Source organism: Trichosurus vulpecula, chromosome 6, assembly GCF_011100635.1.
Source record: "Trichosurus vulpecula isolate mTriVul1 chromosome 6, mTriVul1.pri, whole genome shotgun sequence".
NCBI lineage: Eukaryota > Metazoa > Chordata > Mammalia > Diprotodontia > Phalangeridae > Trichosurus > Trichosurus vulpecula.
In genome coordinates this window covers 177,991,918-178,007,930 of record NC_050578.1, presented here as the reverse complement: position 1 = coordinate 178,007,930, position 16,013 = coordinate 177,991,918, and the positions used below count along the sequence as shown (strand labels likewise).

The 16,013-nt window shown below is 34.6% G+C and overlaps 1 protein-coding gene across 4 annotated transcripts in view; it reads left to right on the top strand.

Moving 5' to 3' along the window:
- The window catches only part of PCDH7 (protocadherin 7), a 493,083-nt gene that overhangs the window by 61,922 nt on the left and 415,148 nt on the right, over positions 1–16,013 (top strand). Inside the window, exon 2 of one of the 4 annotated variants that reach the window (XM_036763344.1) lies at positions 4,153–6,258. The exons of the other annotated variants lie outside the window; for them this stretch is intronic. Within the exon in view, the coding sequence (XP_036619239.1) occupies positions 4,153–4,230 (78 nt within the window). The 3' untranslated portion in view covers positions 4,231–6,258. Of the gene's footprint in view, positions 1–4,152; positions 6,259–16,013 lie in introns of those variants that run through there. 4 annotated transcript variants of the gene reach the window in all.

Sequence of the window (16,013 nt, the reverse complement as noted above, 5' to 3'; positions counted from 1 at the left end):
GGGATGGACTGACTTCCTATCTTTGGTGGTGGTTGTTACTTTTAACATTCTCATGGTGCTAGAAAATAAAGAATCTATCTTGGCATTCTGTGACAGGTAATGACACAGAATAGGGTAGAGAGTGGTCAAATTGTGACCGTTTAGCCTAAAAAAGACCATTATAGCACATTTACTCCCTAAATATATATTGGTAATAGGTTTATTTTTAGGGTTATAAAAGTGTGTGTATGTTAGGGGTGATAGTTATACTGTATATACATATATATTTAATATATTGCTTTCTAGTATGGACATATTTTTCCAGTTAAATTAGAGGTATTACCATATATTGAGAATTAAAAAAGTTTAAAAATCTGTTTTTACATGACTTCTTCAAAGTTACTTATATTGATTTTATGAAACAAAGTGATGAAAATTTTGTCATCCTTCCTTCCAAAGATGAACTTGCTATATATGAAAAACTATGTGTGATTCTGTCTGTTGAATATAAGATTTATTCTAGTCAGGCATAATAAAAATAGTTCAAGGAAGGATGAAAAGGAAAAATAAGAGACTAAAATGTAGTAGGAGAATAAGATTGTGGGAAGAAAGTAAATGATAACAAAAATATAATCAGCCTAAAAATTCAAAATTAATTCACTATCATGTGAACAATAAAAATATTTTCAAACCTAATAAAGTTTAAAGTATTAAAATTAAATGTGAAATAATATGTGATATCCAGAAATATCCAAAGTCTGAATAGCCATCCATAAAAATAAATATTTAGAGGAAATGCAGCCATTGACACATGCTTGACCTTTGTCTTGTCATTGGACTTTGACGACTAGAGGAAAGAGTGAGATTGATGACTGCACAGCTGGTCCCCACTCATATCTAATTCATGCTCAAGTCAAGATGTCACCCTTATGATGTCATTGGTTCCCTTTGGAAATGAAGGATGAACAACAACAAAAAGTTTTGGTGCTCTACAAAAAGATATTTCTGAAAATGTTTACATTCTCTTATATATTTTATATTTCGAAATGGAATGCATTTTTTTTGCTTTTTTGTCTAGGATGAATGAAAATATGCTAAGCTATCTGAAACTTAATTAGAAATACAGTCTAGTAGAGTCAGCTTATAACGGAAGTCAGTAAATGAGAGTCGTTATAGAATAAAAGAGTGCAGGATTCAAAATAATAAAAGATGTGGCTTTGAATTTTGCTCCTGAATGGTTAACTGTGTGAACACAGACAGTTCATTTAACATCTCTGAACCTCTGTTTGCACCATACATAGAATCATGTTGATTATCTCCATTGCATGGTTGTTACAAAGATCAAATGAGATGATGTATTCATAACTTTTAAAATCTTGAAGCACTATATAAATGTCAAATATTATTATTTTTATTACATTTGTGCTTACATGTTAATAAAGAAAAATACCCTCAAGGGCAATAAGTCAAAAAAGGAATAAGGACTCCTTTTGGTCTTTTGGATTTTTTCATATTATAAAAAAGAGTTTTTTTAAAAAAAGTGTTTCAAATTGGATAGCTTTAGATAATTAATGTTTAATATGCTATTAATTCAGAAGGATTAATAACTTTTCTTGAGATTGCCCTTTATTCAGTGAGCATAATTTAAAATTAGTCACATTTTCTTCTTATGGCACTTTTCTTTAAGAAATGATTAAAGCAAGCTAGTGAAAAGGCTTTCTTTGCATATGACCCGTAGATCTGTATCCCGCCCAAGTCCCTCTTCTGAACTCCAGCCTTTTATTACCAACCCAATTTTACTCTATGAGCAAAACAGTAGCTCAAAAAAGTGTGAGATGTGTGAATTTAGAGACATCTCCACTCCAAATGTTCGTATGATCTATTTGTGGCCAAACTGTGGTAGAGCCTTCTGAGCTTGTATTGAGCCAGACACATGGCTTCTTGACCCCAACATTATGATGTCATTTTGGTCCTCTTCAAGAATGAAAGACAACAACCAATGACATAGGATATTTCAAATTGGGTGTCCCAGAGATGCCTGAGACTCTGCATGTCCAAAACAGAACTCGTTATTCTTCCTCCTCTTCCCGTTCGCCTTTCCTCCTCCATCTTTCTACTTTATGAATATCCCAATTTCAATTAAGGATATTAACATTATAACAATGTTGGTTACCTTGGTGTTTTATTTGTCTCCTCACTTTCCCTCACCCCATATGTTCTGTTCTTCTGCTATTCCTATTATCTCTAGTATCTAGTCCCTTGGTTTTCTATTTGGACAGTTAGCACCTTAGTTCAGGCTCTTGTCACCTCTCACCTGGACTAATATAATAGCATTCTGATTGCTCTCCTGCCTTGAGTCTTTCTCAACTCCAGTCCTGCCTCCATAATGCTCTCAAAGCTATTCCTCTTAAGCTCAGATCTGACAATCTTATTCTCTTATTCATTAAACCTTGTTGGCCCTAGGATCAAACAGAAACTCCTCTCTTCAGGCCCCATGGGCCAACCTCTCTTTTCAGCTGAATTATACCCTTCAGGTACTCTAATTTGGATCTAATAAACTGACCTTTTTATAATGCTTGAACATGGCCTTCCATTTCCCTTCTCCTTGCCTTTGAACAAGCTGTAACCTATGCCAAGAATGCATTTCTATGTTCCCTTCTTCTGTTGGAATCCTTTACTTCCAGATACAGCTTAATCACTGGCTTCTACATAGAGCTGTTCTTGATAACAGTTGCTAGTGCCCTGCTTCTCTAATTCCCTTGTATTTATTCTGTCAACAAGTCAACAAAGTTTAGTGTCCACTCTATGCTAGCCACAGTGACAAGCTCTGAGGATTAAAAAAAAAGGCAAAAATAGTCCTGTCCATTGAGGAACTTGCAATCTAAGAGAATAGACAATAAGGAAACAACTTTATGCATGCAAGAATATTTATTCTGTATATACTTACATGTCATATTATTTTGCCCATGGAATGTAAGCATCTTCAGAGCTTTTGTTTTTTTTAAATTATATTTGTAGTACCTCGTACAGTGTCTCCAGTACATAGTAAATGCTTAATAAATGTTTGTTGATTAATATTTTTATCATTTATCTCATAACAAAATCAAAGATTTTTTGTATAGTTCTGATTCGTATTTTTAATACATATCAAATTTTGATTCTTGAGGGGAGAAAATGTTATTTGGAATAATGTTACATCATGTAATCACAAAATAGAAAATCACTGGCTAAGGATTGTTCCTCTTAATTGTGTGTGTGTGTGTGTGTGTGTGTGTGTGTGTGTATACAGCTAGACATAGAGATCTGATATTAGATGTGCCTTCAAACTAACAAAAAATTACTCTTGTCCATCAAGTCCTCAGCTATGTTAGAGAACCATTTTTATTTTGGTAAGAGAGCTAATGGAAATGCAAATTTTAAGTTTGATTCCTATTTGCACCAAGAAGAGTATATTTTTGAAATTGTTACAGGCACCTGGAATACCCACAGACTTTAAGAACTTTTTTGTGATGTCTTTGAAAGGCCATAAGAACATCTTTGGTCAGGGAAAGCTTGGTCTTTTGTAGATGGATATGCCATCTACAATGATGAATTGAGCACATTTCCACAAATGGTCAGTGAATATGATTTTTAAAAATGAGTATATGATTTCATGATATACATAAACTTGCCATAGTTACTAACCCACTTTGTCATTATCTTGAATATATAGGGACCACCTGAGTGGTTGGTTGACGATTTACCTTCAAGTCGATTTTTCTTGTTTTTAAAGGTGTGCAAGTTAAGCTCTAGGGTATGACATATTCCAGAAGTCCTGTTAGATATAAAATCTACCACCTGCTTCTAATTTAGAACTTTTAGTAGTTCAGTGTTTCTTGATCCATGCCATTACTACCAGACTAAGGTTAATAGTACTTTTCCTGCATTCTTGCTTGTGAGATTGACCACATTATAAATTTTGTGCATTGATTTTATTTGTCCCAGGGTTGTTGAGTGTAATAAGAACTGTTATTCCTATATGACTTTAAAAAATCAGTTATTGACTATTTCATGAACTTAAAAACAATAAGCATTGCTTTCTTCCACAATGTGCAGTCCAAAATTTTGAGGTAGGATAGCAAAACCCTGCTCACATCCCGGTAAAGCAGACATATATTTTTGTATTTTTTATAGGTGGATTCAGTGCAGACTACGCAACCCTCTGGCCACATTGAGGAATCGTGTAATATGAATGTATGTGCTCGTAAGTGAAATATTTATGAAGTTCCAACTCTAATATGTGTTGGATCACAATAGACATGAACTTGACTTCTCTATAAAGAAACCGATTCCCAAGGGGCAGAGCCACAGTAGATGATTAGAAAGAAGCTGATTTTGGAGAAAAACAAACAAAACCAAACATACTGCATTACCTTTTTAGAAAAATCTACAAAAAGAATCAGATTATACTTTGCAACATATTGAAAAGTCTCAAACTGCCAACATTGAAAAAAGGAAAAGGAGATGGGATGTGAGAAAGGTTTTGCAAACTTATCAACAATCACAAGGAAAAAAAAAAGAACCAGACACCATCACTCTAGGAATATGAACTTTTGAAATGGGATCTAGCTATTCTAGCTATTTAAAAACTTGGAGAGGAGTTTGGACATAAGTTCATTTGCACTGCTTCTACTAAGTGGATGTGATTCAATATAAACCACCTGAACTTGTGCTAGACCAACAAAGACCTATATCTATACCTCAGCACTGAAATCTGAGAAAATCAGACTATCTCATCACTGAGAAGTCTGAGAAGTCACTAAAGGAAATTTCACAACAAGCCAAGAAAAGTCACCACAGAAACAATTCAGGAGTTAGAGGACGTGGTCAACTGGAATCTTGTTGAAACATAGTTCCCTGGGGTTACAAAGTACACTATGGATGTGTATAACAGAAATCCTAATATATGTTAATAGTCATATAACCCTAAGTTAAATAGAACATCGACTCCATAAATTTCCTAGGAAATATTCTTACTATGTGGACACATACATATGTACTTATATACATGTATGTTTATGTATGTGTATAGAGAACAGTGATGTGAGTGAAGCAGCAGGAATGTAGGGTGAGGGTTGCCACTTCCCTAGGGCCTGCCTGATATTTGCGTTAGGGTGAGTAAATATGTCATATATGCACATATATTGTATGTATGCACATACAATATACACATATGAATATGCATATATTTCATATGATATGATAAATTCATATTATATGAGTATGGTGATAGAAACTCCAAATGAATAAAATGGCCTTTTTTGTTTGTGGTTCTATGCACTTAACATAGGTAGAGGAAGTTGTTTAAAATTTATCAAGCAAAAATTGCATGCTAGAAAGCACCTCTTTGCATTACAATTCCCAGATCAGATAAAAATACTGTACAGACATAAATCCTGGGTTTTTTGGTGTTGTAGGTGAAAGAAAATATACGATTTGGACTCTCAGTATTTGTACCTTGATTTGTTACCTCCAGTGTAAAGAGATGAAGTAAACTGGCCAGCTAGTCATTTCATTCATTCTATTTTTAGTGTAACCCATAAAAGTAGAGTGTTTCTAAAATTAGTGGCGATTTCACAAATTCATTATTTAAAGATGAAACACTCAAGCCATTTAAATTAGAAGAAAACCAGAGCCTGGAAGAAACTAGTATGATTTGATAAAAAAGATTGGTCTATAGAGAATAAAAAATTAGTTGAAATGTCAATATGCATTCTACAATATGAATATTGCAATTCTCCAGGAAATTTATGGTAAATGTCAAAAGCTATGTATCATTGCTCTGACACCTGATTTAGAGGGCTGGTGAAAATGTCTGTATTCTGATCTAGATTTTTTTTTATCACCTCAACTAAAAGAATATTGTGTTTCTATTTCCAACCTTTTATTCCCCTTAAAGTATTTCTCTTAATGCAATGTCATGTGGAATTGTTAAAAAAATTGATTGACTTTTCTGTAGTCATCATGTGCCATAATTATTCATACTGAAGCTATAGTATTCCATTGCTATTGTGCATTAATTTTTGGTTATTTTGTCTATTATGCCCAGAGCTGAATTTTTGCCTCCTCTCCATGTGGTAATCAACTTAAATTGGAATTCCTACCTACGGTACTACAGGGATATTTTTAAATTTATGCTATTAAAATAAATTATCAACCTACAAGGTCTGTATGGTTCTATTTGTATTATTTTTATGTGAGTAATATATGAAGATTTTAAATAAAAAGTTCACACCTTTATGGAATGTTTGTATTTTGTTTAAAGGTCTCTGTTTTGAAACATACTGGAGAGTAAAGTATGACCATTTTTTGTTGGTTTTGAGAATGTGATTAACACATTTAAAATAAGGAAGGTAGAAAACACTTTTAAGGAGGAAAAAAAAGAAACCTAGAAAAAACTCTTCTAGAAGCAACACAATAAGAATAAAAAGATTGCTAAACCAAAAGTGAAGTGCCCCAGAGTTCTGATTTATATGTCATTACTGACGAATTATATGACCTTGTACTAATTACATGTTTTCTTCATCTATAAGATGAGGCTTGAACCACATAGTCTTTGTGGTTCCTTCTACTTCTAAAAGTTGAGCTGTTTGATAGAATCCTCAAATGAATAAAATGGCCTCTTTTGTTTATGGTTGTATGCACTTAATACAGGTAGAAAAAGTTGTTTAAAATTTATCTAGCAAAAATTGCGTGCTAGAAAATACCTCTTTGCATTACAATTCACAGATCAGATAAAAATATTAGGGGGCAGTTAGGTGGTACAGTTGATGGAGCACTGGCCTGGAGTCAGGAAGAGCGACATCCTAATCTTGCTTGTTGAACTGATAGTTATTGTAAAATGCAAGAATATTCAGGGTTTTTTCATGCTCTTATTTCTTAGATTTTGATGGAACAAAATTTCCATAAATCTGAAAGTCGCAACAGAATATTTTACTTATTGCAGTAAAATACCTATTAGCTTCAATTCTTAAGGAATGTAGTATTATGATCAGTTAGATTTAAGAGGGTTAACCTCAGTAACCATTTTGCTTTAATTTTTGGAAAGTATTTCTAAAAGGATAATAATCTAATTTACTTCCTCAAAGTCATGCCAAGTTTAGTGGCTGAGCCAATATGGTAAATATAATAGAGGTGATGCCTACTTGCAAGGATTAATCTTACACTTAGAAGGCTGGGAAATTTAGGGAGATTCAATTCAAGAGATATGGACCTCAATGCAAAATCTTATGCCCCAAGTATTCTATAATTCAGTTTTGAGAAAATTGTAAGCAAGAGTTTTTCTTTTATATACAGTGCAAAAAACATGAACAAGTCCTTGTCCTCAACGTCTTACATTCTACTGGGAACAGAGGAAAAGGACTTAACCAAATTGTGAGACGGAGAACTCGGTTAAAATGCACCCTCCTACCCCTCTTTACTCTTCTTTTAAGTAAACAAGAATCTTTCCATTAAATCTTAATTGCTGCAGTGTGGGCTCCCTTCTATGCCAGGCCATGAGAAAATTAGGTTTTGAATTGTACCTTCTTTAAAAAAAAAAGCAGAAAGCTGTTGCCACCAGATTCCAAATTACTGGTGAAATTTCATATGTTCTGTCTTATTGTAGGTATACATAAGTAAAAAAAAAGCAAACAAAAAGAATCCACAACACTTAAAAAATATACCTGTTAAGTTTTGTGTACCAAGTACTTAGTATTGAAAAAGAATAAAACCTGACTACAAACTTTAAATTATGAAAAAGGAGAGGCATAGGGGATTGTGAATCATGATGCCCACAGAAATCCAGATGCCCACAGAAATTCAGATGCCTGAAAAGCAGATCAGTTTATCACTAAGTATTTTATGAAAAATCCTTTGATAAATATTCACTCAAAATGTATTGATATGCACTTGAGAAGCTCTAGAATGGCTCCCTGGGCTGCTTCCCAATCAGTCTTACTTTAAAGAAGATTTTATTTCTAATGAATACAGGTAAACTTGCAAGAATAAGGAGCTTTAGTCCTTCAGTAATCTATTTTTAATGGTAGAAAGAAATACAATCCATGTGGTAAACTGGAGAATCAGTCCTGAGTTATGCTTGGATTGTGACCGGATATGTACCTGAGGTTTAGCGATGGATTTAGTTATGAATTGTTTTCATCTGAAATGGATAATCAGATTAAATAGCATTGTTAGTAGCCATCTGTTGAATTTATGAACACAGGAAAGAATTGTGAAATACAGGAAATTCAAAGGTTTACAAAGTAGTGCTTACTAAGTAGAAGTTGCAAAAAACATTTAAAGAAAACGTGTAGTTTTTAATCAGGCATGTGATTTGATTGGTTCACATAGGGAGCCCCCTCCCTTATGAGGAGTCTCCCTTTAACAATGTAGTTCATGTGCACTATTATTATTTACTGTGAAATATCATTTCCAATAATATATTGTATGTATTTTTGCATCATGTAATTACAGTAAGATTTATGTGTTCATCTAAGTAAAAACACTGCTATTTCCAATAACTAGTATAAAGGGGGGAAAATAAGAGTTGAAGGTTGTTTCAGTGGCAGGTAGTTACAGTACATCAATATTTTATTTTTAATTGTTCTCCAAATGTATAAATACTTAGGTAAAAGATATCTATTTCCTGAAGTGAGAGGAAAATTTTTATAAATATTACTGAAATTTGTACAGTAGGTGTTTTGCCAGAGGAGGAAAAAACTTTTGTAAATTAAATACATAGCAACAAGAATTAAATATGTAAATATATGCACATAATATTAAAGGAATTTCATTTTAGCTTCTCTATGGCTTCAGATCAGTGGATGAAGGACTCGTAAAAATGATGTACTGATCATTCAGTAACAAACATAGAATGTAATGTATATTAGGGCAATTGTAGTTTTGGATCATCTTTGGGACTTTGAGTATTTTACTGTGTTACATTGTGACTATTTACAAAGGAAGACAGTTTTTGTGTTGACAAATGAAGAAGGCCTTTGAGTAGGATCAAGAGTGAAAACATCTCCTAAATGATTATGAAGGTCATTGAAATGTTGTTGTTTTTTCAATCTGTGCAGAATTCCATTCTAATTGTGTACAGCTGTTAAAGAATGGAAGATTCTGATTAACTAGGGACAGTCATCTGCCAGTATGTTGGCGTCACCTTTCCATAACAGCATATATAATAGTCACAGTCATCCTAAAAATATTGGCCTATAAAAGACATAAATCCATCTCAAATTATTTTTCTCCTCTGAAATTTTTTTGAGAGGTCTAGTAGTTCAAAACATGGGAAGAAATAAAATTCTTTAAAGACTGGCTAAAATTGTCAGATTTCTACCAGAACCTATGGTATTTTCCACTTTGATCATTATGTAATGATTGTTAGTTTCCCTTGAGCAATGTGCAGTTCGTATAGAGAAGTATCAAAAGTACCATTATTCTTAGCTCCTTTTAAAAATTAAATGTGATCCAGGCTATATCAGGGGTTAATGTATGGATACCATTTGGGACTTAACTCTGCATCATTATGTAATTCACAGATGTTTTATTATTCATAGTTCTGTGTATTCATAGCTTTCTGAAGTCACTGTTGTGTAAAACCTAATGAGGGAGAGTCTGTTTAAGTCTTTTGCTGGTCTTTTACCCTTGTCAGACTCTCATTCATTCAGTTCAAATGGCACATTTTCGGGTTGGTAGGCATTTTGACAGATGGATCAGAATGTAAATAAAAATCTGCATAGTTGGGTCATTTTCTACATACACACATACACATCAGTTGAAAGTTATAGTTTTCAAAATAAGGAGGGAATTGGACTTGGGACTATTAAATGAAAGGAATTCTGACAATCTAATGATTGGCTGAAGAATCATAGAATTTCAGAGTTGAGTTAGTTCAGCTAGGGAGGTTATCATGTGTAACCATAGATTTCTGGAACAATGTTGGATTTAGAGTCAGAAGACCTGGTTTAAAATTTCAGCTCTGTTATTTATTACCCATGTGGCCTTAGACAAGTTACTTTTATCTTGCTAGTCCTCAGTTTCCTCATCTGTAAAATGAAGGAGCTGTATTGGATGACTGCTAAGGTCCCTTCCAGAGTTAAGTCTGCAACCCTTTAATCCCTTACTCAGCACATGAAACCTTTTTTATTATCTTATTGTAAGACTCAAGTGCAGCCCTGACTGCCACAAGCTGGACAGCCTAGGACTCTCCATGAGGGAGGCAGCCCCTCTAGCCCACTGGACTGACTTCCTGTAGTGAACTAGGGAGGCCCGTGCCAATTGCACAGGACAGAAAAGCATGAAGAGCTCACAGTCTTGCATCTTTGGAGGAGATGCATAAATCCCAGATTTATTTAAATATTGGAGTTTTTTAAGACTCTAAGTCAATCTAACCACCGGTAAGTACTTATCGAACGTTTACTTTTGTGTCCAGCAGTACACTGAGAACTGTTGGAGATACAAGTGAAGTAGGGTACATGATATCTGCTCCTGAGCAACTTATAGTCATATCTAACTCATGAGAAAACTATACGTAAAATGGACAAAAATCATTAAAATTTTAAAAATGTAGTAGTTACTCCAGGGTAGCAGGGGTTCAAAGAAGGGAGACTATGGTGGGCTGGGGTCATTGTGTCAGAATTCATGGGCAGTGGCCATGATGACTTGAATACTTAATGAAAAATGGGGAGTCATTCAGCATATTTGGGCAAAACTAAGTGAGATAATGTTTGAAAAGTGCAGCTTTGGAACACCAGTGTTCATTCATGTAGCTTAATGTAGTAATAAAAAGATTAGCTGATAAAGATGACAAACTCATTGTTTTTCACTCAAACAAAACCTTGATCATTTTTTGAACTCTCTTTTCTTAGCACAAAGAGTTGCTAAGTTTTGTGAATACTGTCTTGGCTTCTGATCTTGAATTTGTTCATCCTTCTGTGTTCTTTCCGTCGCAGTTCAGTTTCTACTAATCCTCAGTACCTAATACTGACGAAAATTTGGGCAAATTACTGAATCCCTGTAGGCCTGAGTTTCCTTATCTGTTCCTTCAAACTCTAGATCTCTGATCTTATGAGCTTTCCTGGATCACTAATGACTTCATAACTTGTCTCTTTGTTTCCAGTTTTTCTGCATAGTGATTCCTAATTCAACTATCTTTTACAGGTTCGATCACGTCATTGGGGACTATCTGTTTACACAGTGGGAGACAAATATCCCTCTCTGACATCTAGGTGTAGTAAAATGGGAGAATGACTAGGAAGTGTGAAAGGATTATGTGAGACTAGGAGGGATTATGTGAGACTATGGTTGGCATGAGGAGCCAGCCTGGGATCCAGAGGGAAGAAATCAGAAAGCTGCTTATTTAGGGATTTATATAAAGGATGCAGTAATGAGAACCCCCAGGTTTCTTTCTAGGTGGCCACGATCACTTTACAAGGTAGGAAAGGAGATAACAGACTCTAAACTGTCTCTTCAGTAATAGAAGTTTCACAGTTGCCTGAATCTTTCCTGGTGTTATAACTATTGGAAACCTGAATATAGGCACAAGTGGCTGAGGCAACCTCACAGTCTAATCAAGAGAGGGTGTGTGTGTGTGTGTGTGTGTGTGTAATGCTAACTTTTCTGTGTGTGTGTGTATATATATATATGTGTGTATGTGTGTATAATGCTAACTTTTCTGTGTATGTGTGTGTATATATACGTATATATATATATATATATATATATATATAATGCTAACTATGTATAAGGCATTTAGCTAGGTGTTTAGCAAAAAATGAAAAACAAGAAAACATTTATATAGCACTTTGTATATATTTGTTTTCCATACAAATCAGGAAACAGCCTGCTAAAGGTTAAGTGACTTACCCAAAGTAACAATGCTAGTCTAAGGCATGATATGAATACAGGTCTCCCTGAATCCAAGTGGAGCAAGCTATTTACCTTAGATGATTAAAAGATATCTAGGATTCCAATCTAATACAAGGGGGAAGATGTACACAAGTCTGGTATAATAAAGAGCTGAATGTTATAAAAACCAACAAGGGATTAAAAAGGTGCTCTAAGGAAAAGGAAAGAGATCATTCACCATGAAAGCCTTGCATCTGACTCTGAGGAATTTCATTTCCAGCTTTCCACTATATTTCCTATGTAAATCTAACTGCTGCCTCCACATATATTACCCTTCTTCCCTGGAGAACACAGCTGAGGGGATCAAGGAATCAGTCTATCAAGCATTTATTAAGCTCCTATTTTTTCTAGGCACTATGCTCCATGTCTAGTTATACAGTGACAAAAAAGAAACAGTTCCTACCTTCTAAAAGCTTAGATTCGATTAAGGAAAACAGCATGTATAAGTAAAAACAAAATACATACAGTAAATACAAGACTTTTTTGGGGGGGAACTTGACCAGAACTTCAAAGGAAGTTGGGGATTTTAAGAGACAGGTGAAGATGTACTGCATTGTAAACAGGATGAAATTCTGTGCAGATGCCCAGAGATAGGAGATGGGTTGTTGTGTGTAAGGAGCAACAAAGAGACCGGTTTGGCTGGACCATAGAGTGAATGAAAGCAAATAATGTACACTAAACCTAGAGGGAGGTTGTGAAGGGCTTTTCATGCCAAGTAAAAGATTCAAAAAAATTATACAGTCAATAGAGAGACAATGAAGCTCTTTGGATAAAGAAGTGACGTGGTTAGAACTGTGCTTTAGGAATGTGACTTTGGCATCTGTGTGGGGGATGGTTTGGGGAGGGGAGAAACTTGTGACAGGGTGACCAATTAGGAGACAGTTGCAATAGTGCAGGCAAAATGTGGAGATAGCTGTGATATGAACAGGAGACTGAAAGCAGAGATTTTATTGAGGTAGAAATTATCCATCCATTCATCTGCTCATCCATCCATCTTTCAGTCTATCCACCTAGGTGTATCTGTAAATTCAAGTGAGGTCTTAAGTAAAGGATAGCAGGAATATTGGTTTTATCCTTGAGTTAATGGACTGCTTTTAAATTTGGGGAAGCATTGCCATGAAAGAATAAGTGCTTTTGAATTGAATAGAATAAAAAGATAGACAAGAAATGCTGTATGGAATGACTATGGGTAGAAATCTACTTGGGGGAAATTATTTAAGAATCTTTAATCGTTTATTCCATTGTTAAGCTCACTAGAATGATGCATTAAATATTTTCTCACTTTACACATAATTATTTCACTCTTACAAGTACTGGGCATTTTAATTACATATTTATGAATATAAAACTTTCATAAGCTATTCCCATGGATGGAATCTTGATTTGTGTTGCTAATAATATATTCACCTGTATATACCTTATGGTGTATAATCACATCATAATTTCAGAAGTCTCTGCATCAGTATTGGTTGCAAGGGAATCAGAAATAATCCTTTTGTGCAATTTGACCACAGACTAAGCTATAAATAGGAAAGAGCCTCTTTTATATGTGCCAATTAATTAGACTTTCATTATTGTTATCCTTTAATCACTGTTTGTGGTCATTGAGCTCCTTAACCTTGATTACTGCAACTCACTACGAGATGATACATTGGTCTCTGAAAATGTACTTGCTTAAATAATACAAACAGAAAAAAAGACATCTTCATTGTTTTCTTTACTAGATTGTGAAATGAATATAATGTGTATATTTCAGGATCTAGCTGACAGAAATGAGCCATTGTCTTACTAATGTAAGGAAAACACTAAACAAAAGGTTGGAGAATTTATCTTTGTTACTATGTGACCCGTCTATAATTTAGAAGATAAAACATTTCCTGGAGCTCAGAGAGGCTGTGTCTTCTCCGTTGTCTCAAAGCTAGGAGGCCATGGAGATAAGTTTTGAACTTGGGCCTTACCTAACTCCAAGTTCGATCCTCTTTCCACTATACTACTTGGTCTTTGGTGGGGGAGATTTATTTGAAGGATGCTAAAATGGATAGTTAATAGGGATGTCTCAGAATTTGGGAAGCAGAAGAATTTCCATTAAAACTTTGACAGATATATAACCTCATTGACAAGATACTTCCTCTGCTAGTACAATTTGCAGTCCTCCATACTCCTTTCATCCTTTGTAGTTTGTAATTCTTCCATTGGGAATCTTCCCAGTGTGCAAGAGGCCTTTCGCTGGTTATTTTAAACAGACCAGTGCAGATCCAAGGCTGTTTTCTGTGTTGCAGTGACTGGTACATACTAGTTGCTTAATGTATTCTTATTGCTTATTAGCTGTATGACCTTGGGCAAGTCACTTAATCCTATCTGTCTCAGTTTCCTTGTCTGTAAAATGAGCTGGAGAAGGAAATGGCAAACCTTTGCCAAGAAAATCCCAGATGGGGCCATAAAAGAGTCAGACACGACTGAAAATGACTGAACAACAAATCTCTTTTTATTTTTTTGAGGTTGAAGTGTTTCGTGGCTCACACTTAATACAACATTACTAGCAGAGTGGTGTATTGAACAGACAGCACTTACATTTATGGCAGTGATAGCTTGGACTCATTGAATCATCAACAACATTATACAAATATATATGATTCAAATTTATCTTGTCCTATTCAATTGTAGACCTAACACATTGCTCATCTACAGTATTGGTCATAAATATAATGAATTTGAGTATGTACTTATAAATGTATATAATATATTAATTTATATACTGATATACCATCTCAAGAGGTTCCTCATCGAACTGCATGTTGTAATCTCTGCAATAATTATTTTTAACCAGTTTGATGAGTGGATCTTTTTCAAATAGCTATGATTTTCATTGAAGAGAATGTAGTATGCCATTTCCTTTGTCTCCTGATGTATCATATGTATATGCATATATACACACCTATACATACACATATGTGTGTATGTATAGGTATGTATACATGTATGTGTGACCCACAACCACACACCTGTTGCTCCATGGAGAACTACTGAGAGGAGAAAAAATAAATTCAGGTCTGTATAGTGCTTTAACGTTCGCAAATGATACTGGTATGTGTATATATATATATATATATATATATATATATGTATATGTATATGTATATGTATATGTATATGTATATGTATATGTATATGTATGTATATGTATGTATGTATATATACACACAATATATATGTATTTATTATATATGTATATATTATATACACACACACATATATATACATAGATATATACACACATATACACATATATCTCACACACATGTATATATAATTTCATATATCACACACACACACACATATATATGTGTGTGTGTGTGTGTGTGTACATATATGCGTAAACCAGTATCATTTGTGAACCTTAAAGCACTGTACAGACACGAATTAATTTTGTCTGCTCTAAGCAGTTCTCCATGGAGCCACAGGTGCGTGCGCGCGCGCGTGTGTGTGTGTGTGTGTGTGTGTGTGTGTGTGTGTGTGAGAGAGAGAGAGAGAGAGAGAGAGAGCAGAGACAGACAGACAGACAGACACTGTGTGTGTATGTATACACACTTAAAATGACATTAAGACTTTTGAGACATTTACATAGATATATGTCCATTGAGTAATATATGCTAGGTGCTCTCTCTGAGTTATCTGTAGACAAGTATTTTTGTTTTCTTAGTTGGAGTGTCAGAAAGGACTGAAAGAGGTGAAGAGGTGGCTATGTAAACAGTCTTCTGGCTTAGTGCCTGGTGGGAATGGGGCAGTAGCACAAGTCTGTTAGGACATAAACAACTAAACGAATGGATGAAATCCCAGTAACGGTAGTTGTGACTGAGCACCAAACACTTCCCACTCCCACTCCCCGTGAATTAAATAAAACTAGAACTTGGCATTGAAGTGTGGGAAGAGCACTTGTGACTCCTGGCTATCATAGGGAGGCACTTTTCAGTGAATTCTTGACCTAAAAATCTTTGTTTCCTTTTGTTTGATTTACAGGAAAATTGAAGCTACCTCAATAGGAAATGTTTTCTGCTTCTTTATCAGCATCAGAAACCCAAAAACTTCTTTAAGAAAACCTCTTC